This window comes from Brassica rapa, chromosome A02 (genome assembly GCF_000309985.2).
Source record: "Brassica rapa cultivar Chiifu-401-42 chromosome A02, CAAS_Brap_v3.01, whole genome shotgun sequence".
Classification (NCBI taxonomy): domain Eukaryota; kingdom Viridiplantae; phylum Streptophyta; class Magnoliopsida; order Brassicales; family Brassicaceae; genus Brassica; species Brassica rapa.
In genome coordinates, this window is record NC_024796.2 from 29,736,555 (window position 1) to 29,760,252 (window position 23,698).

General features: G+C 35.4%; 6 protein-coding genes across 12 annotated transcripts in view; 1 reads left to right on the plus strand and 5 right to left on the minus strand.

Annotated features, from left to right (window-relative positions):
- Window positions 1-168, minus strand: part of LOC103854930 (DEAD-box ATP-dependent RNA helicase 10) — a 22,558-nt gene extending 22,390 nt beyond the window's left edge. Inside the window, exon 1 of the mRNA XM_033284524.1 lies at window positions 118-168. The gene's annotated coding sequence lies outside the window, so the exon portion shown is untranslated. The remainder of the gene's footprint in view (window positions 1-117) is intronic.
- Window positions 169-1,235: 1,067 nt separating this feature from the next.
- On the minus strand, window positions 1,236-4,111 carry LOC103854929 (histone deacetylase 5-like). Of its 2 annotated transcripts, XM_009131894.3 has the most exons (9): window positions 3,586-4,107; window positions 3,296-3,497; window positions 3,076-3,222; window positions 2,636-2,963; window positions 2,487-2,551; window positions 2,238-2,408; window positions 2,109-2,186; window positions 1,972-2,031; window positions 1,236-1,902 (listed from the first exon to the last, which is right to left on the minus strand). In XM_009131894.3, exons 1-9 carry the CDS (start codon window positions 3,735-3,737, stop codon window positions 1,777-1,779), a joined length of 1,329 nt encoding a protein of 442 aa, XP_009130142.2. In that variant the 5' UTR covers window positions 3,738-4,107; the 3' UTR covers window positions 1,236-1,776. The 2 variants fall into 2 exon arrangements, with proteins under 2 accessions (XP_009130142.2, XP_033140412.1); XM_033284521.1 differs by having other exon boundaries at window positions 2,238-2,551; window positions 3,586-4,111.
- A 900-nt stretch (window positions 4,112-5,011) lies between these two features.
- On the plus strand, window positions 5,012-5,553 carry LOC103855091 (glycine-rich RNA-binding protein 3, mitochondrial-like; the record flags this gene model as incomplete). Its single annotated transcript, XM_033284614.1, has 1 exon — window positions 5,012-5,553. A coding segment is annotated over one exon (492 nt), but the record flags the coding sequence as incomplete, so codon positions are not given.
- Window positions 5,525-8,716, minus strand: LOC103854931 (histone deacetylase 5-like). Its single transcript, XM_009131896.3, has 9 exons — window positions 8,490-8,716; window positions 8,189-8,390; window positions 7,965-8,111; window positions 7,563-7,887; window positions 7,156-7,220; window positions 6,915-7,085; window positions 6,771-6,845; window positions 6,612-6,671; window positions 5,525-6,541 (listed from the first exon to the last, which is right to left on the minus strand). The coding sequence occupies exons 1-9, from the start codon at window positions 8,639-8,641 to the stop codon at window positions 6,071-6,073; spliced, it is 1,668 nt and encodes a 555-aa protein (XP_009130144.2). The 5' UTR covers window positions 8,642-8,716; the 3' UTR covers window positions 5,525-6,070.
- A 219-nt stretch (window positions 8,717-8,935) lies between these two features.
- Window positions 8,936-17,239, minus strand: LOC103854933. 6 transcript variants are annotated; one of them, XM_009131897.3, is made up of 7 exons: window positions 12,319-17,238; window positions 11,995-12,057; window positions 10,377-11,083; window positions 10,157-10,280; window positions 9,721-9,954; window positions 9,519-9,643; window positions 8,936-9,438 (listed from the first exon to the last, which is right to left on the minus strand). In XM_009131897.3, exons 3-7 carry the CDS (start codon window positions 11,062-11,064, stop codon window positions 9,182-9,184), a joined length of 1,428 nt encoding a protein of 475 aa, XP_009130145.1. In that variant the 5' UTR covers window positions 11,065-11,083; window positions 11,995-12,057; window positions 12,319-17,238; the 3' UTR covers window positions 8,936-9,181. The 6 variants fall into 6 exon arrangements, with proteins under 6 accessions (XP_009130145.1, XP_033140409.1, XP_033140410.1 ...); XM_033284518.1 differs by having other exon boundaries at window positions 10,377-16,473; window positions 16,728-17,238; XM_033284519.1 differs by having other exon boundaries at window positions 10,377-16,288; window positions 16,391-17,238.
- Window positions 17,240-18,980: 1,741 nt separating this feature from the next.
- Window positions 18,981-23,025, minus strand: LOC117132022. Its single transcript, XM_033285333.1, has 3 exons — window positions 22,960-23,025; window positions 22,786-22,874; window positions 18,981-22,700 (listed from the first exon to the last, which is right to left on the minus strand). Exons 1-3 carry the CDS (start codon window positions 23,023-23,025, stop codon window positions 22,559-22,561), a joined length of 297 nt encoding a protein of 98 aa, XP_033141224.1. The 3' UTR covers window positions 18,981-22,558.
- Window positions 23,026-23,698: the final 673 nt, after the last annotated feature.

A 23,698-nucleotide genomic window follows, 5' to 3' on the forward strand; every position in this document is an offset into this window, starting at 1 on the left:
AAATTCTAGAGCGAAGCTCTGCAGAAAAATCCCGGAGACAGGAAGCCCTAGCCGTCGAAGATCTCTCTCTCTCTCTCTCCCCGCGCTGCCTCTCCTTCTTTTCTCTCTCCTCACCGCATCTCTCTTCTCTCTCTCTCTCTCCTCGCCGTGTGCATCCGCGAATGGTGGTGGTGGCCGCGTGGTGTTGTAGATCTCAGATCCCGTTTCTCACACCTCTTATTTTTTAGATCCAGATCCAGATCTAGGCTAAGGTGAGGTGTTCTACCCAGATCTGTTCTATGTTCTTTTATATTGTTGAATGGGTTGCTAGGATTGATTAGATCCTGTTTGTTGTTAGGTTGATAGATCATATTGCATTAGAACTCTCGTACTGATTTAAGATTCTAAATAAACTGGTGTGTTGTTGATTGATTGATTGTTTGATTGGTTGAAGACCTGTGGTCGTGATTGAGAGCTAGGATGGTTATAAAGAAATGAACGTAGGATCTTAAGAGAACGGTTAACCGGTCTGTTAGATGAATAATAGAAAATCTATGAATGATTGTTGAATGGATTGAGTGTGACACCGAGAACGGGTGGCGTCTAAAAAGGAAAGTAAGAAAAAGTCTAAGGGTTTAAGGAAAAGGAAATGATAAGGAAAAAGGAAAGGTTAAATGATTGAAATACGAACCACCGAGGAACGGGTGGGGAGTATGGGAAATGAATGGAAATGGAATACGAACCACCGAGGGACTGGTGGGGAGTATGGGAAAACGCGGCGGCCGTAGCGTTCAAAAACGGCAAGTAAGAATAGAGGCGCCGGTAAGATTGAGTCACGCCGAGTCTTGGCGGGAAGGGGTCGTAATACACTGCAAGGGGTATGGACTACATCCAAGGGAACCGGATGCCGGGTATACCAGGGCAGGCGACCTCACAGGAACGCAGCAAGAAAGGGGAGGGTTGGTCCGCTTGAGCTGTGTAGGTCCTAGAGTTATAGGATGAATGGAGTCTTAAATAATAAACCGAATTGTGTGAATTGAGCGATGACTGAGTTCATTGCACTGCTTGTTTTTGTGAAATGAACTTTAATAGTTGGTTAAGAAATGTGTGTAGCGACTAGTCGGTTCTCGTTTCGCATTGAGCAGTATAAAAAATTTACTCTAAAAGGTATATTCAGTCACAATCAATGAGTCTTTCAATCTCGAGCTCATTTTCTAAATCTGATTTTTTTTTTTTAATCTTGTCTGGAGGGGAAATGAGAGAAATCTAACAATCTTAAGTCTCAGTAAATGACAGTCTGAGATAAACATATTTTACTACAACCAACATGGTTTAGTGTGGACATGTAGTTGAGTACACTAAACCTCCAAAAAGAAGTAACCATAGTTTGGTTTTACAAAAAGGGCAATGAAACTCCACTCTAACTTTGACTACTTGACTTTCTTGGCCTTCTTGGGAAGCTTGCGGTGCAAGTTAAGATCAATTTGGACATCTCTCAGCTCGCTGCGAACTTTGGTCAGATGCTCAGCGGCCTCCTTCACCTCCGCTGCATATCTGTCTCGTGAGATTCGAAGACGCAACTTATCGCTAGCCTCCTGCTGCAGTTCAGCTTCAAGCTTAAGGACCCGCACCTCCAGCAACTTCTTCTCTTCGCTGGCCTTCTTGAAAAGCTCACGCTGAAAGTCAAGGTCGATCTTGGCCTCTCTCAGTTCGCTGGAAACATGCGTCAGTTTCTCAGCGGCCTCCTTTGCCTCCGCTGCATATTTGTCTTGAAGGCGCAACTTCTCGCCTTGCAGTTCAACCACCTTGGTCTGTAGCGCCGCCTTTTCTTCCAAGGCCACCTCCAAGGAAGCACGCAAGCTCTCGGCTTGCTTTTTTATAACGGATGGAGAGAATTGTGAGCTTAGCCTCTCTAATGCACCTCTAATAAGCGGACAAACAAACTCACGTCAGACTCTGAGGATAAGAAGTTGAGAGAGGGAAGCAGCTTACCTCCTGAATAAAAGTGCTCTCTAGAACTTCTTCTCCGTCGTCGCTACTACTACTGCTTGTCTTGAATAAAGAAGTTTGTGCAGAAGCAAAGTTAGGAGACAATGAAGAAAATGGACAAAAAGAGAAAGGTGCTTAACTGGACTACTAGGAGTTTTTGCCTCCCACGGTAACTCATCTGCAAGTGAAGGCCAGTATGCGCATAGCCTCTTGCGTACCTAAAACGCCCAAAGAAGCATATGAGTCTTTGTCAAACTAGTGCCAACTACCGCTTCTATGACACGACATGTAGACTCATATGGGTATTCTTCAAAGGAATCTTGAATTTGTTTCTCTTCAAGCAAAACTTGGACACACGCCAGTGAAGACTTTGCAACTGACCCAAGATTGTACCCTCCCTCTAATGCCATCACAATCTTTCCTTGTGCAAACTCCATCAGCTGAGAGATAACATATTGAAGAAGCTCAGGGCTAAAGAACCAAGCCAAACCAATCAGTACACTAAACACAACACAAACCTTCTTCAACATAACTGAATATCCATATGGTGTAACAAAACAACGCCCACGCGGATCACCAATAGCTGTTTTAAGAGGAGGAGGTTTAAAAGGTTAAACAGACAAACAACTCTTAAGATGACATATTCATGCAAGACTTCAAAAATAACCTGCATCAAATCCAGCTGAAAGCAAAATAAGATCAGGATTAAACTCTTTGGTCACAGGAATCAAGATATGGTCCCATACAGCAATATAATCTTCATCTCCACATCTTCTTCCTTGCTCCCATGGAACGTTTATGTTAAACCCTTCCCCTGCTCCTTCCCCAACCTTGTCATAATCTCCATCATCTCCCGTTGGATAGAAGCTTCCACCATCATGCCTATGAACGGAGAAAACTAGTACACGAGGATCTTTCCAGAACATCTTCTGTGTACCGTTTCCGTGATGGACATCCCAATCAACAATCAGAATCTTTTTGATACCTAGATCCGGCTGCATTCAAGAAAAGCAAAAAGAGCTTGGCAACACACTCACCATACAAAAGAACTTTAAAACTATGTTAAAAGGAAATAATAACATTACAAGAGTCAATACAAGTGCTTACTCTTTGGTTTAGTAAATAACTAGCCGCAACTGCAACATTGTTGAACAAACAAAACCCCATGGCTTCATCTGCCTCAGCATGGTGCCCTGGTGGTCTAACAATAGCAAAGCCACAATCTAACTCCCCTTCTGCAACTTTCTCCGCCACCTGTTTATTAAGTAAATACTGTTAAATCTATCCTCCATTCTGAAAGAGACAACAAGTCATCTAGTATTATTACCTCTACAACAGATCCAGCTGCAAGATACGCCGCTTCTGATGAGCCTCCATTAAGATATTTTGAATCCAACTTCGAAGCAATCTTGTTTCTCCGAGAATCTTTCTTCTTTGTGCTTAAACTCTTAACTAAATTAACATGTTCCTTTGTGTGAACCAGTTGAAGATGCTTATCTTCCGCTTTGCTACCACCAAGAACCACACATCTACAAGGAAGAAAGGCAAAAACTTTCTTATAAGCAAAACAACTAACAGCAAAGCAGCAAGCGAGAAGGAAGAGAGAAAAGGAGGAACCTTTGAGCGAGACCAGTGAGCTGAAGCTTCGCCCAGATAGCTTTGATGCGATTAGGACACTCGGGATGGTCCTCACCGTCAGGTGTGTCGTGTTTGCACATCCTCTCGTCGTATAAAAGACCAACCTTTCGCTTTCTTGATTCGCCGGCCATGGTCGTATTTTGCAGAGTCTTAAAGAAGACAAGACCGGAGGGAGAAGAAGCTGAAGGGTCTACTCATGTCTGAAGCTTCTTTATGTCTTAAAACTTATTTTTCAATTTGTTTTTCTTTTTTTGTTTGGAGGGAAAGTGAGAAACCTAGCTTGTTAACCAATAACAGTCTGACACGTCACCTTTTACCAAAACCAATTAGCCGGTTGAACCGGATCAATTGAACCCTAAGAAATTAATTTTAAAAAATTTTGGTGATATCAAACTGCAAAGTCAATGATGTTCTTAAAGATCTCTGGTTAAAGTTTGGTCACAAACATTTTAATATGCCTTCACAAAAGAAGAGTCTGTGGTTCCAACAAACACTCAAAAAGATTCATTATGTACCTTGACAGGATTCCTTAAGCATGCTCTTTGAAGTTTCTGAACCTACAAGGGGCCAAAAACAAGAGTTTAATGAGCCGATCGTTCTCAGGACAATTCAAACTCCACCAATACACTTGGATAGATCAGAACAACCTTTTTAGTCATAGTTGCTGAAAAGAGATATGTTTTACGGTCACGAGGGATCTCTTCCAGAATCTGGTTAAGAGACTTCTCAAAATCTTCATTCAGCAGTCTATCTGCTTCATCAAGAACCTGACAGAATAATATAACGTCAAGTAAATATAAAATTAACCAAAACTAAAAGGGACAATAAGGAGAAGCTTAAGTATAATACCAGATACTTCAATGTGTTGAGAGAAAAGCCTTTGGTGTCCGACATGTATAATACCAGATATTTCAATGTGTTGGAGAACATTAAAAGATACTTCGCTTTTTCAGGCTGCAAGGTGCATGTCATCTTCTAAGCTCTTTATTGGAGGTGAGTCACGTCTCTTGTGTTAAGCTTTTTTTTTTTTTTTTTTTTTTTGCTATGTTCTTGCTAACATTACTATTTTCATGCTAAGTTATTGAATAGGGGATGAATGAGGATAGCTTAAGAGAAGCTTTCAGCAAATACGGTGATGTCGTTGAAAGTAATTTAACTGATCTTGTTGTGTATGGTTTGTTTAGTTGCCTTGTGTATTTTGTTACTTAACACTGTCTCTGTGTGTTTTTAATACAACGAGGGTTATTTTGGATCATGAAACTGGTAGGTCTCGAGGGTTTGGATTTTTATTACATGCGAGTTTCTAGGTGTTTGGTTGGGTTAACTTTCATTGATAGTATTCACTATCTTCTTTGTCATCTATGTTGGTTTGAATTAAGAACATTTTCCCTCTTTAATCTGATGATTTAATAATCCTTCTCAGGATCTCCATGGCCGGATTGTTAAAGTGAATTATGCTCATGATAGAACAAGTGGAGGTGGCGGCTATGGAGGATATGCTGGTAACTATGGAGGTAATAATGGCAGCTATGGAGGCGGTGGTGGTAACTATGGATGTAATCTTGGCAATTATGGAGACCGTGATGGTAACTATGGAGGTAATCTTGGCAATTATGGAGGCGGTGGCTATGGATCTAGCGGCAGCGCTTATGTTGAGGGTTCAACTGCAAATGCAGGTGCTGGTGGTGGTTGTAATGGAAGTAGTGGTTATGGTAGTGGCAAAACTTACGGTAGCAACAATGGTGGATTCTCTGGAGAAAACCCTGTTGCTAACGGCTCTCAGTTCGGTGGTGACAGTACTCAGTTTGGTGTTGGTGGAGGTATGGAGAAAACTGAGATGGAGAATGGACCTGTGGGAGATTTTGCAGATGACACTGATGTTGCCAAAAGAGCTTGAAGCAACTACCAAAAAATGTTGTCAAGAATTTTCTGATTCAGTTTTATTTGATGACAGTCTTAGGGATTCTATAGCTTTTTTTTTTCATAAATGAAACACTTTATCTAGAAACAATTCTGTTTTTGCTAATCTTGAAAATAATTTTGTAGCTTGAGATTGTTTCCTAAGGTATACAATGAGCTTTTTGTTTCAGCCAGACTCTAATGAGGCCTAATCTTATAGATTTTCTTCTGAGCTTTCAACACAACAGGAGATCCTTTTTTGTTTGTTCTCTCACCAATCTGTTTTATCAGTTGCTTCTCCATTTCACTCACAATCAATGAGTCTTTACAATCTCAAGCTCATCTTCTAAATCTGATTTTGTTTTTTATTATCTTCTCTGGAGGGAAAAGTGAGAGAAACCTAACAATCTCAAGTCTCAGTCAATGACAGTCTGAGATAAGCAAATTTTACTACAACCACAATGGTTTAGTGTTGGACTTGTAGTTGAGTACACTAAACCTCCAAAAAGAAGTAACCATAGTTTGGTTTTACAAAAAGGGCAATGAAACTCCACTCTAACTTTGACTACTTGACTTTCTTGGCCTTCTTGGGAAGCTTGCGGTGCAAGTTAAGATCAATTTGGACATCTCTCAGCTCGCTGCGAACTGTCGCCAGATGCTCAGCGGCCTCCTTCACCTCCGCTGCATATCTGTCTCGTGAGATTCGAAGACGCAACTTATCGCTGGCCTCCTTCTGCAGTTCGCCCTCCAGTAATCTCTTCTCTTCGCTCGCCTTCTTGAAAAGCTCACGGTGAAAGTCTAGGTCGATCTTGACCTCCCTCAGTTCGCTGCAAACTTGCGTCAGTTGCTCAGCGGCCTCCTTTGCCTCCGCTGCATATTTCTCTAGGGAGACTTGAAGGCGCAACTTCTCGCTGGCCTCACCTTGCAGTTCAGCCACCTTGGTCTGTAGCGCCGCCTTTTCTTCCAAGGCCACCTCCAAGGAAGCACGCAATCTCTCGGCTTGCTGCTTACTACTATTAGCCCCTTTATCCCACATCTAACAAACTCAAGTCAGTCTCAGAGGATTAGAACTCAAAAGGGAGAGAATGAGAGAGGAAGCAGCTTACACCCAGGAAGATACATTGCATTTTGCGGTGAAGGTTCGGTAGGATTTCATCAAGGTTTGGCTAGAAAAAAAAACAAAAAGAAAAAAGAAGTTCAAGCAGAAGCAACGAGTCAAGAAAAAAAGACTAAATGAAAATGGCAAATGGGAAAGGTGCTTTAACTGGAAGAGGAGCTTCCGCCTTCAACTGTATTTCATCTGCAAGTGAAGGCCAATATGCGCATAGCTTCTTGCGTACCTAAAACCCATATGAGTCTTAGAAACTAGTGTACATATGCACTGAAGAAGATATAGAAGAGAGCCATACCGCTTGTATGACAGTACGTGTAGAGTCCCGTGTGTATTCTTCAACGGAACATTGAAATGGGTCGTCTTCAAGCAAAACTTGGACACACATCACTGAAGACTCTGCAACTATGTCAAGCCTGTACCCTCCCTCTAATGCCATCACAATCTTTCCTTGTGCAAACTCCATCAGCTGAGACAACATTTTGGTGAAAACATATTGAAGAACCAGCCAAACCAATCAGTACACTATAAACACAAACCTTCTGCAACATAACTGAATATCCACCTGGTGTAACTAAACAGCCCCCAAGCGGATCACCAATAGCTGTTTTTAAGAGGAAGTTGAAAAGGTTAAACACATCTTAGAGCATCTCCAACCTTACTCTATTTTTCACTCTAAAATAGAGTTTAGAGTAAAAAATGCTTCAATGGTATTCTATTTCTCATTCTATAATAGAGTGAAAAATAGGTTTACTCCAAATATAGAGTAATTTGTTTTTTGTTTGTTCATCACTCTATTTTTTACTCTAAAATAGAGTACCATTGGAGCAAATTCAAACTCTATTATAGAATTACTCTATTTTAGAGTAAAAAATAGAGTAAGCCATTGGAGATGGTCTTAAGACAGACATATTCTTGCAAAAAAAAAAAAGGCTAAAATAAATACCTGCATCAAATCCAGCTGAAACCAAAATAAGATCAGGATTAAACTCTTTGGTCACAGGGATCAAGATATGGTCCCATACAGCAAAATAATCTGCATCTCCACATCTTCCTTGCTCCCATGGAACGTTTATGTTAAAACCTTCCCCTGCTCCTTCCCCAACCTTGTCATAATCTCCATCATCTCCCCTTGGGTAGAAGCTTCCACCATCATGCCTATGAACGGAGAAAACTAGCACACGAGGGTCTTTCCAGAACATCTTCTGCGTACCGTTTCCATGATGAACATCCCAATCAACAATCAGAATCCTTTTGATACCTAGATCCGGCTGCATTCAAGAAAAAGCATTTTTAAAACTATGTAAAAGGAAATAATAACATCATAAAAGTCAATGGACATCCTTACTCTTTGGTTTACTAAATAGCTAGCAGCAACAGCTACATTGTTGAATAGACAATACCCCATGGCTTCATCTGCCTCAGCATGGTGCCCTGGTGGCCTAACAATAGCAAAGCCACAATCTAATTCTCCTTCTGCAACTTTCTCCGCCACCTGTTAAGTTGCAAGGAGATACTGTTAAGTGTTAACTATCCTCAAAGTCATTTATATGCATCTAGTATTACTATTACCTCCACAACAGATCCAGCTGCAAGATATGCAGCTTCTGATGAGCCTCCATTAAGATATATCGAATCCAACTTTGAAGCAATCTTGTTTCTCCGAGAATCTTTCTTCTTCGTGCTTAATCTCTTAACTAAATTAACATGCTCCTTCGTGTGAACCAGTTGGAGATGCTTATCTTCCGCTTTGATACCACCAAGAACCACACATCTACAGAAAAGGAAAGGCCACAAGACCCATTTGACTAAAATTTCAGCAACAAACAAACAAACAACAACAAAGCCGCTAGAGATGAGAGAAAGTAGGAACCTTTGAGCGAGACCAGTGCGCTGAAGCATCTCCCAGATAGCTTTGATGCGATTAGGACACTCGGGATGGTCCTCACCGTCAGGTGTGTCGTGTTTGCACATCCTCTCGTCGTATAAAAGACCAACCTTTCGCTTTCTTGATTCGCCGGCCATGGTCGTATCAGGGAGATGTGTGCACAGTACTCTTTATCTTACTAAAGACAAGACCGGAGAGAGAGAAGAAGAAGCTGAAGGGTCTGTCTAATCATATGTCTGAAGCTTCTTTTAAGTCTTAAAACTTATTTTTCAATTTGTTTTTCTTTTTTGTTTGGAGGGAAAGTGAGAAACCTAGCTTGTTAACCAATAACAGTCTGACACGTCACCTTTTACCAAAACCAATTAGCCGGTTGAACCGGATCAATTGAACCCTAAGAAATTAATTTTTAAAAAATTGGTGATATCAAACTGCAAAGTCAATGATGTTCTTTAAGATCTCTGGTTAAAGTTTGGTTACAAACATTTTAATATTGTCTTCACAAAAGAAGAGTCTGTGGTTCCAACAAACACTCAAAAAGATCTGTCAAAATTTCTCTTAAATGGTCAAATTGCTAAACCGAGATATGTACTTCTCTATCTAAGCTAGCTGCTTCACCGTGACTATACTTCAAACCTGAAGATGTTTATCTAACTCCAATACGGTCTTTCTCCAGAAGATCAACAAGGCCTTGAGGAGGTTGGTGTCCATATCATCCTAAAACCAGGAGGTAGACTTGAGGAAGTGCTTTGTGATACTGCAATTGGCTGGAGAGTTAGCCCTAGAGTCTTCTGGTCTTCAGGGTCTATGTCCATGTCAACAACATTGCCATCATCAAGGTGATGAGAAGTTCCTGGAACATGTGCTTGTGAGTTTTTGTTATGGAGGAAGAAACCCCAAAGATAGTTTTCTGTTTTGGTCTGCTTCTTGATGAAAACTGCAACACACAAAACATATGTTTATTATTCTTGAGGCCACTGAAAAATTATGTACAAAAACAAGAATAGGCATACATACACTGGGAGGTCTTGTCCAGTAGTGTTGAGGAGAATATCAACAACTCTGTGCCGTTTACACTAGCTTTGATCATAGCCTTGCGAGTCGCCATGGTCTCAAATAGATGAGCACGTTCCCGTTTAGACCTAAGTAAGAATGAGTTGTATAAAACAAGAAGAAGAAGAAGCTTGTCCATTGTAGAAAATGTTTTTTTTAGTAGTACCTTACTGTTTCCTTCTCATCTAAGAAAAAGTATAATTCCACATCTGATAGCTTTGGGATTCTACCAAACAACACATTATTCAGAATACGGCCTATAGGAACCAGTTCCACCTCAAGAAATATAGGCATCGCCATTGAGAGTCTCAGTGCTTTCCTGCTGATGTTGGATGGTGGATTAGCCCAAAACTGGCAGTCGAACTCCGGAAAAAGCGTGGTGGAATCCACCATGCGTCCCCTGGTTGAAAGAAACAAGTTGATCAATATAACAGCAAAGCTAGTGACTTGTGAAGGTATAATAGATCCTATTAAGATCTTGTTCAAGCTTCTACACCTATATATCTTCACTTTCAACAATGTAGCATATGGTTAATGGTAAGGCTTGCACTGACAATTCTAACAAAACACATGTGTAGTTCAAAAGACAGTTTGTAACTCACTTCCAAGTAGGGAGCAAAGCTGGTCGATATAGAAGCAACTCTGAGATCCTTTCTTTAGATGTTGATCGACATGTCTCCTTGGAACCATGATCTTTATCTTTATCACCAGCTTCCACAACTGTCTCTAGAAAAAAAAAACAAGAAAACCCACAATTTTTTTTAAGTCATCCAGTGAAAACAAGTTTGGCTTTCAAAAAGAGAAGAAGCACAAAAGTATCACCTTGTATTGTATGTATTGTTGCATCAGTAGTATCTTGTTGTCGAACTCTTGAAGGAATCTGAAAAGCACGTAGACTAGGAGGAAGCTCAACCGTCCTAGGTTGTGAGGGACTTGTTGGATTGGTTCTCTGTCTCACTGTTGTTGGATTCATACTCGAAGCAGCTCGAAGACCGCAAACAATTTCTTTTCTCAAACCTGGTGCAGGACGGGCAGGGACAGGTCTTGGTGGTTCATAAGTGGGACGAGGTGGGACAGGTCTTGGTGGTTTAAAAATTGGACGAGCCGGGACATGTCTCGGTGCTTCAAAAGTAGCAAGAGCAGGCTTAGGTCTTTGTGATTCAAAAATTGCAGGAAAAGGCTTAGGTGGTCTTGATGATTCAAAAGATGGACGAACAGGCTCACGTCTTTGTGATTCAAAAGCTGCACGAGTAGGCTTAGGTCTTTGTGATTCAAAAGCTCGACGAGCAGGCTTATAAGGTCTTGATGACACAGAAGCTGGAGGAAGAGGCACTTTACTGACACCAGAATGTAGTTTTATAACTTCCTCTGGAGCGATACACTTCACCTTTGAAGGTCTAGGTATAGGATTCCCTCTAGCAACCGGGTTTGAAGATTCAACCCTCAGTTTACTCCTTCCAGGGACCACTTTGATCGAATCTGAAGGTAGTTTGCCTTGACCAGGACTCATTGCTTACAAAACCAGCAACCTGCCACAAAAAAAAAACAAAAACTAGTCAAAACCAAAAGAATCTAGAGAGTTATAATAATAGTATTGAAACTCAACTCTCAAGGGAGCTAAAACATCATCTACTTCAGAAACCTTCTATAAGCCAACACTATCTATGAAACCCATGTCACAAAATCTAAACTTTCTACCAAAACAAAGAAACCAAAACCCTAGAATCTAATTCAATAAGAGAGAGTTATAATCGTCCTGCTACTACGGAACTCAGCTCTAAAGGGGTTTAAAACGGCAGAGACAAAAGTTAGGCCAACACTATTAATGAACCCATGTCACAAAATCTAACCTTTCCACCAAAAACTATGCACAGGGCGAATCAGAGAAGACAAGAAACCATCAAAAGCACCAAAAAACAAGTTAAAACCAAACCCAAACACAAGAACAACCAAAGTTAAACTAGCAACCTGCCACAAAGAGAAAAACGAAACCCCAACCAAAACACTAGTTAAAACCAAGAATCTAGAGAGTTATAATCGTATTGAAACTCAACTCTCGAGGGAGCTAAAGCATCATCTGATTCAGAAACCTTCTATAAACCAACACTATCTATGAAACCCATGTCACAAAATCTAAACTTTCTACCAAACCAGAGAAGACAAGAAACCAAAACCCTAGAATCTAATTCAATAAGAGAGAGCAGCTACGTACCAAACTCAGCTCTAAAGAGGGTTAAAACGGCAGTGACAAAAGTTAGGCCAAGACTATTTTATTGAACCCATGTTCACAAAATCTAACCTTTCCACCAAAACGTTATAGAATCTATCCACAGAACGAATCAGAGAAGACACAAAAACCCTAGTTTTGAAAGGCTTGGGTTTTGGTTCTTTCTTCCACATAACGAACAAGGCAATGTAATAACAACAAAGAGGGTCTCACCAAGTCGACGCCTTTCTTCCTTATTCTCAACCTGATTTGGATTCAGAAGAAACCTACAAAACCCTAAACGAAACCCACATTGTCAGTTTACGAGTGACGAGAAGTGCAGATACAGAGGAGTAACAGAATCAGCCAATTTCTCTTTGTTTCAGAAAAAAAAAACATCTTTAACTTGTGGTTGCTTGCGTTGTACGGAACATGAAGAGAAAGAAGAAAGAGATTAAACAAAACTAAACAAAGCTCAGAGGAAACCCACTACGAAAAGCAGAGTAAAACGATGGCAAAGATTGAGACTTTACATACGAAACGGTTCAGATTCGTTACCGTGAAACTCAGAAGCGAAGGGAGAGAGTGTTTAACGTTGAAATGAGAAAAGAGAGATTGTAGAGAGAGAGAGAAAGTGGACTGGTGTGGTGTGGTGTGGTGTGGTGTGGGGAGGTAATGTTAGTGAGAGAGAGGGGGAAAGTGGGAAACAAAGAAGACGACAATATTATTATTAAAGAAAGAATAAATTTCATTAATAGTCCTTAGCTTTCATTTAAATACACAACTACCCCTCGTATTGTATCAAGTATTACTAAAAGTTCATCTTTTACTCGTCGCCAAGTTGTTCAGTAGTTTTTACTTTCGGGCAATTTTGTTACTTTTTGTCTTTAACTGAAGAAAAATGCCCATAAACTTTTGATAATTGCAAATCTATACATGAGGTGATATTTAAGGAATTGTCTCTTATGAAGAATGAGAATCAACTTTTTTTTTTCTATGTCAATAAATTTTGACTATTCCTACAATTTTAACTGTCTTTCTATGTTTTCGGGTTATGCTATTATTATCGATCGGAAAACACAGAAACAAAAAAAAATTATGGAAACAAATTCTTACATGAACGCATCGAATAAGCTTTTTCTGAGTTATATAAGAGAAAACTATTAAATAGTGTATTACTCTTTTAGTTCAACATATTTTATGGTTTATACTTAATTTACAAATTTTTATATTTTGTCCCATTTATTTTTAAATTTTGACCATTCATCGCAGTTTAATTGTCTTTCTATGTTTTGGGTTCAACTATTATTATCAGTCAGAAAATACATAATTCAAACCAAAATTATGGAAATAAATTTTTATATGAGCGCGTCAACTTAATTTTTTCGAAGTTATATAAGACAAAACTATTAAATATGGTATTACTATTTTAGATCAACATATTTTATGGATTATACTTAATTCACAAATTATCCTATTTATCTCATTTGTTTTTAAATTTTGACGTACGATTTAATTTTCTTTCTATGTTTTCTGGTTCGATTATTATTATCAGTCAAAAATACATAATTCAAACCAAAACTACGTAAGTAAATTTTTACATGAGCCCATCAATTAAACTTTCTTCGGAGTTATATATATGAGAAAAATATTATATATGGTATTACTCTTTTAGTTCAACATATTTTATGATTTATATTTAATTCACAAATTATCATATTTTATCTCATTTGTTTGTAAATTTTGACCATTTAGTACAGTTTAATTGTCTTTCTATATTTTTGGGTTTGACTATAAATATGAGTCGGAAAATATATAATTCAAACTAAATTACTGAAATAAAATTTTACATGAGTGCGCCAATTAATTTTTCGTAGTTATATAAGAGAAAACTATCAAATATGGTATTACTATTTTAGTTCAACATATTCTATGGCTTGTAAATTTTGACCATTCAGTACAATTTAATTGTCTTTATATGTTTTTGAGCTCAACTATTATTATCAGTCGGAAAATACATTATTCAAACCAAATTACTGAAATAAATTTTTACATGAGCGCGTCAATTAATTTTTCGTAGTTATATAAAAGAAAACTATCAAATATGGTATTACTATTTTAGTTCAACGTATTATATGGCTTGTAAATTTTGACCATTCAGTACAATTTAATTGTCATTCTATGTTTTTGGGCTCGACTATTATTATCGGTCGGAAAATATAATATTCAAACCAAATTACTGAAATAAATTTTTACATGAACGCGTCAATTAATTTTTTCAGAGTTATATAAGAGAAAGCTATCAAATATGGTATTACTATCTTGGTTCAGCATATTCTATGGCTTGTAAATTTTGACCATCCAGTATAATTTAATTGTCTTTCTATGTTTTTCGGTTCGACTATTATTATCAGTCGGAAAATACATTATTTAAACCAAATTACTGAAATAAATTTTTACATGAACGCCTCAATTAAGCTTTTTGGAGTTATATAATGAGAAAACTATCAAATATGGTATTACTTTTTTAGTTCAACATATTCTATGGCTTGTAGATTTTGACCATTCAGTACAATTTAATTGTCTTTATATGTTTTTGGGTTCGACTATTATTATCAGTCGGAAAATACATTATTCAAACCAAATTACTGAAATAAATATTTACACGAGCGCGTCAATTAAGTTTTTCGGAGTTATATAAGAGAAAACTATCAAATATGGTATTACTATTTTAGTTCAACATATTCTATGGCTTGTAAATTTTGACCATTCAGTACAATTTAATTGTCTTTATATGTTTTTGGGTTCGACTATTATTATCAGTCAGAAAATACATTATTCAAACCAAATTACTGAAATAAATTTTTACATAAGCGCGTCAATTAATTTTTCGTAGTTATATAAGAGAAAACTATCAAATATGGTATTACTATTTTAGTTCAACATATTCTATGGCTTGTAAATTTTGACCATTCAGTACAATTTAATTGTCTTTCTATGTTTCTGGCTCGACTATTATATAAGAGAAAACTATTAAATATGGTAGTACTATATTAATTCAACATATTTTATGGCTTATCCTTGATTCGCGAATTATCCTATTTTATCTCATTTGTTTGTAATTGTGGCATTTTAACTTTTACTCAAAATGGATGAAAAAACAAAAATATCAATATTGTAATTTACATATGAACATTTATGTAACGTGTATAAATATTCTATTAGATAAATACTTCATCCATTGACGTTTTAAAGTATTTTTTTAAATAAGATGACATTTTTAGTTTTTAGTAAAATTAATAAACTTTTAGTGCTAATGGCTCTTTAAATTATTTAGTTTATTTTTTTGTAATTGAAATGGGATTACTTAAATAGTTAATGATGTTTTTGTTTAGAAAAAAATATTTTTTTTAAAAAATATTTTTTTTTCAATCGATGTGCACAACTCTAAAACTCAAATGTAGTTTTTAGTTTTGTTAGTTAAGCCAAATAAATAAAAAGCTGAAGGAGTATCAAAATTGCAAATGGAGTTCATTTAAGAGTGGGTTCACCGACTGGTCCCCTCAATCCTTGACAAAGGCAGACGTAGGTTACTATATTTGGTAACATCTATTGATGAGTGAAATCTGTAGTCGCGAAAGCCTGCCTCTATCATCTTTCTTTGTAACAAAACAACTTTAAAATCAATAGTCTTTCTCATCAGTCATTTTGCTTCACGGAGTATAGGACACACAGAGAGGTAAGTTAAGAAGACTAGAATATAATAATATATACGTTGAGTAGAGTGTAGCTCAAAATCATAATCAAAGAAAATGGAATCTCACTTTTTGGTAGTAACTTGTGATCCAAGGAACAAAACATAGTCAAATGGATGAAATATACTTACACACAAGACGTCAAGACCTATGTACTGATCGTTTATTATTATATACCTATCAACTGAACCGTTTCTTGATTTACACTTAGGTGAGGCACTCCTGTGAAAGATTTGATCAAGAGAAGGGAGATCAGAGAGTGATCTGTATGCCCATCAACTGAAACGTCTTGCGTTTTTTTGGTTGATGCTGCTCGTTGTCTTGAGATGAGTCATTGAGTACCGAGGAAGTTTCTTTAGCTGCATAAACAAAATTGGAACCTCAATAACACTCCTTTAAGCACTTTGATTAACATGCAAATCAAAGGCCAGTAGTTAGCAATAGTGGTAAGCCACTATACAAAAAATGTGAGAGAAAAATAGAGATGAGCTTCACCACCTAGTGGACTTGTATGTGGCTGCAAAGGCTGATGAATCACTGATGTGGCTACAACTTCTTCCATATCAATAGTTCTTACTTTAGCAGTCTCATCATGATCATCTACTCTGGAGCTGAGAGAGTTGTTTGACTCTAAGGAAGGCTCAACACGAGTGGTTTCTAGTTCCATATGATGCTCAGCAACACCAGGTATGAGCAATACGCGAGATGATGAACGGCACGCTTCACATATCCAAATGTGAGGGACACATGGTACAAATACCTTTGCGCAATAACTGAAACACACAAAAACAGAACAGCCATGAAGCAATCAGAAAATCCTTGACTTGCAAGAGTAAAAGTAAGGATGATAAATCTAGACCAAGATCATTACTTACGTATGCTCGCGAGTATCTCTGCACTTGAAGCATACCATCATCAAACCAGCAATGCCCACACTTCCACATATCTCACACGTCTCCTATACATAGACCGCACAACTCTCATAATCAACAACCCTAACGAGTCGTGAAACAATACAAAGAAGAGGAAGAGAATCAAGATGACAACAGACAACAGTCACAAGATCACAAGCCTTGAACACACACACACACACGCATATATACTCGAATCACTTTAAACGTAAACCAAACAGATCCAAGAATCACCAAACCAACATTAACAACTGCAAGCAAGGACAAGATTGTAGTTTATCATAAGAAACTTGTGACGTACTCTCGATTCTTGCATCCCTTTCTTTGAGGAAAGAAGCCAACTCTCAGGTTGATCTTCGTTTACGTTTCTCCTTTTCATTTGTTGTTCTTGATCCAAAGGTCTTCACTGGCGTCGCCTGAAACGTTGTGCCGATAGTGGCAGATGTGGTTTCTATAGAGAAACAGAAGACAGAAACAGAGCCCTAAAACTTAAAATCTTGACTTCATCGTATAACAACGATGTTAAATAAATTTTAAAAAAATAATTCTTCTGAATCTTTAAATTCGTTACCTCCTGAATCGTCAATTGCGTATTTTTAAACTTGTTTTAATTATTAACTTATCTAAATTACGTTTATTCAGAACTAGGTCCTTGTCCGCGCTACGCGCGGATAGTATTTTAATTTTTTTTTAATATTTTTATACTATTATGTCAATTGTTTAGTTTTATAAAATGTTATGTTTTTACTGTAAATTTGGAATTAAAAATCTAATTTTTCCTTACTGTAAAGTAAGTTAATTTTTTTGAATCTTACCACAACACATTATACATGAAGAGAATATAGTTGGTCTTTATATTCTTATTTGCTGTAATATTGAAAATTTTGATGATTTGTTTAAATGGTTTTTTTTAATTATATATTTTAAGATTGATTTTTCGTGACTACATTCTATAATTATCTTAAAAAAATTGTTTGTCCCATATAGACATCCACATAAATATGAACTTCTTATAAATTTGTTCATTGGAATATTTAGTTTCACTTTCAACTTTATTCTCTTTTTTGGCACCCTCATGCTAACTTGTGGGGCTAGCCAACTTGGTGCAAAAGGGTTTAAAAAAGCTGATCGAGATGCGCGTGATCGGACACCTTTTGCTAGGCTATTCGTACAGAATTTTAAAGATCTAAGAATATAAGCAATAGAAAGTTCAGAAAATTATTTAGATACAGCATGTATTTCGTCTAGCTCCGAGTTCAAAGCAGGCCAGTCTTCCTCCTTTTGAATGAGTATAACCAGTTGTTCACAGTTGATTGAAAGACCATCTCTTTGTGTCCAAACTTCAGTATCACTTGCATTGCGCATAGCAAACCTTCAGCTTCCGCTTGCAGTGGTGATTTGGTGCGTGTATATTGGCCCTTGCTCCAAACAGCATTGGAAACTCACCATCCATTAACACAAAGCCAAGTTCATATATATCTCTTTCATTTTATCCAGGATGTCTAGCAAGAGCGTTTCTTTGCGGAGGAACAGTTGTGTCCGTTACTTCAACTCCCATATCAATCTCCATAATCTCGTCTATACGTTGAGATATCCTCCAACAATCTGCTTCAATTTTATTCGCTAATGGAAAATACATAATTCATACGACACTATTAATTATTGTTTTTTTTTGTAACACCGATACGACAAACTTATGTTTGATTTAACAAAACTCTTATTTTAATTTTGTATTAAAGAATCAATCATATTTCATATTATCCATAATTTTAGTAAATTTGCTTATTTGTCATGTTTTTATTAGGTTTTAGCTAAGTCATTGATTTATTATTTATTTTTAGCTAAGTCACTAATTTATTAATTAAACAAATACCCTTAATTAATATTATATATATATTAAAAAATAAATTTTATTTTAGTAATATTAAATTTCTATTTTATATTAAAATTTAGTTAGTTTTTCTTATTTTTCATATTTTATTAGGTTTTAGACTTTTAGATAGGTTATTGATTTATTATTAATTTCTAAGTGATTCGCTAATGTGTTAATTAAAACAATACCCTTAATGAATTTTATATATAATTAAAAAAGAATTTTATTTTAATCATATAAAATTTATATGTTATATTAATATTAAATAATTGATTCTAAAATAATATAATAAAATTATCAAAAATTGAAAAATAAGATATTTTTTATATATATTTTGTTGCTATCTGAAAACAATATTTTTATTATAAAAGTTAAGAAGATACAAAAAATTATAGTTAAATATTATTCAAGAAAAAAACATTTATATAAAGATATTTTCTAAACTATTTCTAAGATATGAGTGTTTTAAAAAAATTAACACAGGATGTTTAGAACACGGGATTATGCTTATGAGAGAGTGGCTCGGGAATAGGCTTCGAAATGGGTCGAATGGGCTCCGAAAATAGCTTATTTTTTTTAACTCAAACTCAAGTCCGGATGACATGGCATCTTGATTGGTTCACAATATTTTGCCCATGTGGCAAGGCTTAGAAAGTAGGGATTTAGTCCCTTTTATATAGTAGGATTATATAAAGTTAAAATAAATTATTTAAATGGTCACATTTTCAGAACCAGTGTTAAGCGTCTGGTAGATATTGTCATCACACATTGACTCATTAAGTTGCATCTTATAAGTTGCCTTTACGCATAATTTTTTTTTGTGTAACAAAGTAGCAAGTAAAAAAAAAATGTAGCAAGTAAAAGACATTTTTAAGAGTATCTCACTTCTCTAGTAAGATTGCTTGAGAGCCAAGAAACAAACTTTTATTTATTTATTTTTTAAAAGAAACCATAAAATTCAGATATTTTTTTGTAACAAAGTAGCAAGTAAAATATATTTTTAAGAGTGTCTCACTTCTCTAGTTAGATTACTTGCGACCCAAGAAACAACTTTTATTCAAAAAAAAAAAAGAAACCATAAAATCCAGAAGTCTCTGACAACAACCACTCAGCTCAACTACACATCTCTCTCTGACAAAAGCATTTACTTTGCAGATTCTGAATCAGAGGGCGTGTTTGAGTCTGGCTGTTGATTACTCTCTGAGTCTTTTTCTTTTTGGTTTAATCGCTGAGTCTTCATTACCAGAGTGCTCGCTTCCAGTGTTCTTCCAGTGTTATACGCACGATTAAGACGAATTGAGTTACCAGTGTCATTAGGACCTTTAGCAAAGCCACGCTTAATGAAGAGTACACGAATTGAGGTACGGCACGCTTCACATATCCACTTGTCAGGTACAGTTTTAAAATGCTCCTTTCCGCAATAACTGAAACATTACAACAAATAAAATCAAGACTTTTGTTAATGATTCAAGTTAGAGGAGGAGGAGGAATCATGAATCCTAATACGTATATATGCATTCCTGCGACTTTGCAGTTGAAGCAAGTCAGCATCCAATCTTCATTTGCATTACTTCCGCACCTGTCACAGGGCTCCTTCTCCTACAAACAATAACAAGGCTAATCAATAAACTCATTTTCTTTATATCAATGTGTACCAATAACGCTTCTTTACCTCATAGTTGGTAACGCTTTCCTCTCTAGAAGAAGAAGAAGACGAACCGCTTCTTTTGTACTCCTTTACTTTTCTTTTGTACACCATCAGTATCGATCAAAGAAAGAATAGGTTTCGGTTTAAGAAGAAGATGATCGTTTTCTTAGGATGCAAGAAACAGCTTTTGTTTTCTTGTCTCTCTCTGAAGAGCCTTTGATGTATTTATATAGGGAAGAGAAGTTCAAATATACGTTGGCCAAATCTAATCAATAGTTTTGACTATATTCATATTAATTTAATTGTACTTCTAGTCAATAATTTTGACTATTCACACTTTTTTTTTTGATTCGGATTAAACAATTATTATCAATCGGAAAATACAAGTTCAAACAGAAATCACAGAAACAAATTTAAGAGCATCGATTAAAATTTCTTCTAACTTTAATTGTACTTCTAGTCAATAATTTTGACTATTCACACATTTTTCCCGATTCGGGTTAAACAATTATTATCAATCGGAAAACACAGTCAAACATAAATTACATAAACACATTTAAACGCATCGATTAAAATTTCTTCTTATACAACTTTAATTGTACTTCTAGTCAATAATTTTGATTATTCACACATTTTTGGGATTCAAATTAAACCATTATTATCAATCGTGAACACACAAAGTCAAACATAAATTATATAAACAAATTTAATCGCATTGATTAAACTTTCTTTTTATAAAAAAGCTGTATAAGAGAAATGTATTAAATATGATACTATTCTCTTAGTTCAACATATTTTATGGCTTATACTTAATTCACATAGTATCTCATCTTGTATTTATTTGTTTTTTTTTGGCAATTAACTTCTAATCCTGAATAAGGTGAAAATTTTCAAATCTAGTAATATAATAATTTACATCATGTAATTTGTATATAAAATTTTGGTTACATAAATATGTAAGAATTTCAGTATAAATGATGAATAGTTTCTCAATTATATTTCATATGTCATATCTCTTTTATGATGTAATATGTTGCAAATCACTATCAATAAAATAAAATGTTAAAAATATGTAAAATCTAAAATGAAGTTCTTTTAATATTGAGTGTACCAATATATATGTTACTATATTTGGTATTAGTTGTTCTATTTCGATTTAATTTTTCAAGTCACCACAAGTTTAGATTAGTAGTCTTTCTCATCAGAATCATTGCTTCACAGAGTGTAGTAGCAAGGAGACATAGGCAATTAAAGAAGACGAGATATACATTGAGTGTGGCTCAAAAAGATGATCAAAAAAGTTAAATCTCACTTTTTGAGAATAACTTTTGATCCACGGAAAAGAAAAATTTGTATTAACCCTACAATCAAATGGTATATACACGACACCTTTGTTCTAGTCGTTTCTTCTGTATTTCTTTAAAAATCAAATTTTGAAGATTTAACAAGACCATATCAGTTAGTTCTTGAAAGATTAATTTTGGAAACAATTGACAAGGCGGAATTGTGTATTTTAGTGTTATTTAGTTATAAATTTATCTAACTTTTTTCAGAGTTATCCATTAGTTAATATAAATTAGGGAAAATTCCTTAAAAATACACAGACTAATTTTCATTTGCTGATAAAATATACGAACTATTTTGGATCCCCGTTTAATACACGAACTAATTTTCATTGCCTATTAAATACACAAACTTTTGAAATTCGCAGATTTTACACATCGTTTTAGACGGCTAACTATATTTAACGAAAGTATTGACGACGTTAGCTAGTGTTTAATTAAACACGTGTTTAAATTATAAAAAGAAAATTCCTTTAAAATATGAACTAATTATTATTTGCTAATAAAATACACGAACAATTTTGGATCTTCGTTTAATACACAAACTAATTTTTATTTTCCATTAAATATACAAACCTTTGAAATTTGTATTTTTTACACATCGATTTAGATGGTGTCGACTATGTTTAACAGAAAATGACGTTAGTTTTAATTAAACATGTCATTAAATTGTGAAAAGCACACTCACCCACAGCCAAAACCTCTCAAATTTGTTGAGCCCTAATTCAAGTTAGTTTCAATTCGAGTTTGACAGCCTAATATGTTCCAACCTCTTTTATTCTCCAAACTATGTTTCTTTTGTTATTCTTCGCTTTGATTTCCCTTTATATCTCTTCGAACTGGAGTCGATTCCCCTTTAAACACTAACACGAAAATTTCATATTTTCAGAATCAGTATTAATCGTCTGGGAGATATATTGTCAATAGTCATTAAATCTTGAAATTGTATCTCTAAACTGTCTTGAAATCATGTACCGTTTTTTTGGGTAACAAAGTAGCAAGCAAAGGAGAATGTATAAGAGTACCGAAGCAAATGACCATCAAAGAAGTTTAATCTCACACTTCTCTAGTAAGATCACTTGCGACCCAAACAACAAGCATATTTAAAAACAAAAAGAAACACTAAATCAAGACCTCTCTCACAACCTGCTAAGCTCAGATAGACAACTAATCTCACTTATCAAGTAAGACCACTTGCGAACCAATAAACAAACTTACAAAAAAAGAGACCCCTAAATCCAATTGTCTCTGACAACCACTCAGCTCAGCTACTTTGCAGATTCCGAATCAGATTGTTGATTACTCGCTGAGGCTTCGTCATGGTTAATGAAGATTACGCCACGTGAGGCGCGGCACTCTTCACATAGCCACACGTCAGGTACAGCTTTAAAAAGCACCTTTGCGCAATAACTGAAACATTACAACAAATAAATCAAGATCCATGTTATTGGTTAAGTGGAGGAGGAGGATGAATCATGAATCCTAATACGTATACATATGTTCTCGTGTGACTCTGCATTTGAAGCAAGTCATAATAAAATCGTCATTTGCATTATTTCCACATATTTGACAAGGCTTCTTCTCCTACAAACAATAACAAGACTAATCAAGAAACGCATTTTCTAATTCATCAATGTGTACTAATAACTCGGTTTAGTAGCTTCTTTACCTTATAGTTGGTAACGCTTTCCTCTGTAGTAGAAGAAGAAGACGAACCACTTCTGTTGTACTCCATTAGTATCGATCAAAGAAAGAATAGGTTTCGGTTTAAGAGGAAAGAGGGAAGAAAATTATCGTTTTTTAGATAGCAAGAACCAGCTTTTGTTTTCTTATTGCTCTTTGAAGAGCCTTTGATGTATTTATATAGGGAAGCAAAGTTCAAATACTTCAGCACAATCTAGTCAATATTTTGATTATATTCACACAATTAATTATGACCTTTTCACAAATTTTTCCAATTCGGGTTAAACTATTATTATCAATGTCAAACTGAAATTACAGAAACAAATTTATGCGCATCGATTGAACTTTATTCTTATCCCCTATATATTATTTGAGAAGCATTGCAACATTTTTTGTAGCCACATGTCATCACTAGAATGATTCTTAGAATCATTAGAGAAATATGTTGGTCCATCTAAATATATAATAAGCTTTTTATTAAACCACAATAAATACATTATTAATGTGTTTCATTATTTCCTTAAATAAGATTACGGAATTGCCTAATGTGGCTAAAGTATATATGACAATTAATGATTTTGAATAATAAAGATTTGATAAAAATAAGTGTGTATTATAATTATATTTGTTTAATTTTAAACTATTAAAATAAATTAAACAATCATAGTAACCATATAATAAAAATTTAAAAAATTATTTATATATTATATTTTGAATTTTTAAAA

Coding starts and splice junctions, on each gene's coding strand:
- LOC103854931 (XM_009131896.3), bottom strand. CDS start 8,641: ATGGCCGGCGAATCAAGAAAGCGAAAGGTTGGTCTTTTATACGACGAG. Junction 7,086..7,155: donor ATTCAGTTATGTTGCAGAAG/GTTTGTGTTTAT, acceptor ATGTTGTCTCAG/CTGATGGAGTTTGCACAAGG. Junction 6,846..6,914: donor CACGTACTGTCATACAAGCG/GTATGGCTCTCT, acceptor TATGGGTTTTAG/GTACGCAAGAAGCTATGCGC.
- LOC117132022 (XM_033285333.1), bottom strand. CDS start 23,025: ATGGAGTACAACAGAAGTGGTTCGTCTTCTTCTTCTACTACAGAGGAA. Junction 22,875..22,959: donor AAAGCGTTACCAACTATAAG/GTAAAGAAGCTA, acceptor TATTGTTTGTAG/GAGAAGAAGCCTTGTCAAAT. Junction 22,701..22,785: donor AGAGTCACACGAGAACATAT/GTATACGTATTA, acceptor GTAATGTTTCAG/TTATTGCGCAAAGGTGCTTT.
- LOC103854929 (XM_033284521.1), bottom strand. CDS start 3,737: ATGGCCGGCGAATCAAGAAAGCGAAAGGTTGGTCTTTTATACGACGAG. Junction 2,187..2,237: donor CATGTCGTGTCATAGAAGCG/GTAGTTGGCACT, acceptor TGGGCGTTTTAG/GTACGCAAGAGGCTATGCGC. Junction 1,903..1,971: donor AGAGCACTTTTATTCAGGAG/GTAAGCTGCTTC, acceptor TCCGCTTATTAG/AGGTGCATTAGAGAGGCTAA.
- LOC103854933 (XM_033284518.1), bottom strand. CDS start 11,064: ATGAGTCCTGGTCAAGGCAAACTACCTTCAGATTCGATCAAAGTGGTC. Junction 9,644..9,720: donor GATGAGAAGGAAACAGTAAG/GTACTACTAAAA, acceptor ATTCTTACTTAG/GTCTAAACGGGAACGTGCTC. Junction 9,439..9,518: donor ACTGGACAAGACCTCCCAGT/GTATGTATGCCT, acceptor TGTGTGTTGCAG/TTTTCATCAAGAAGCAGACC.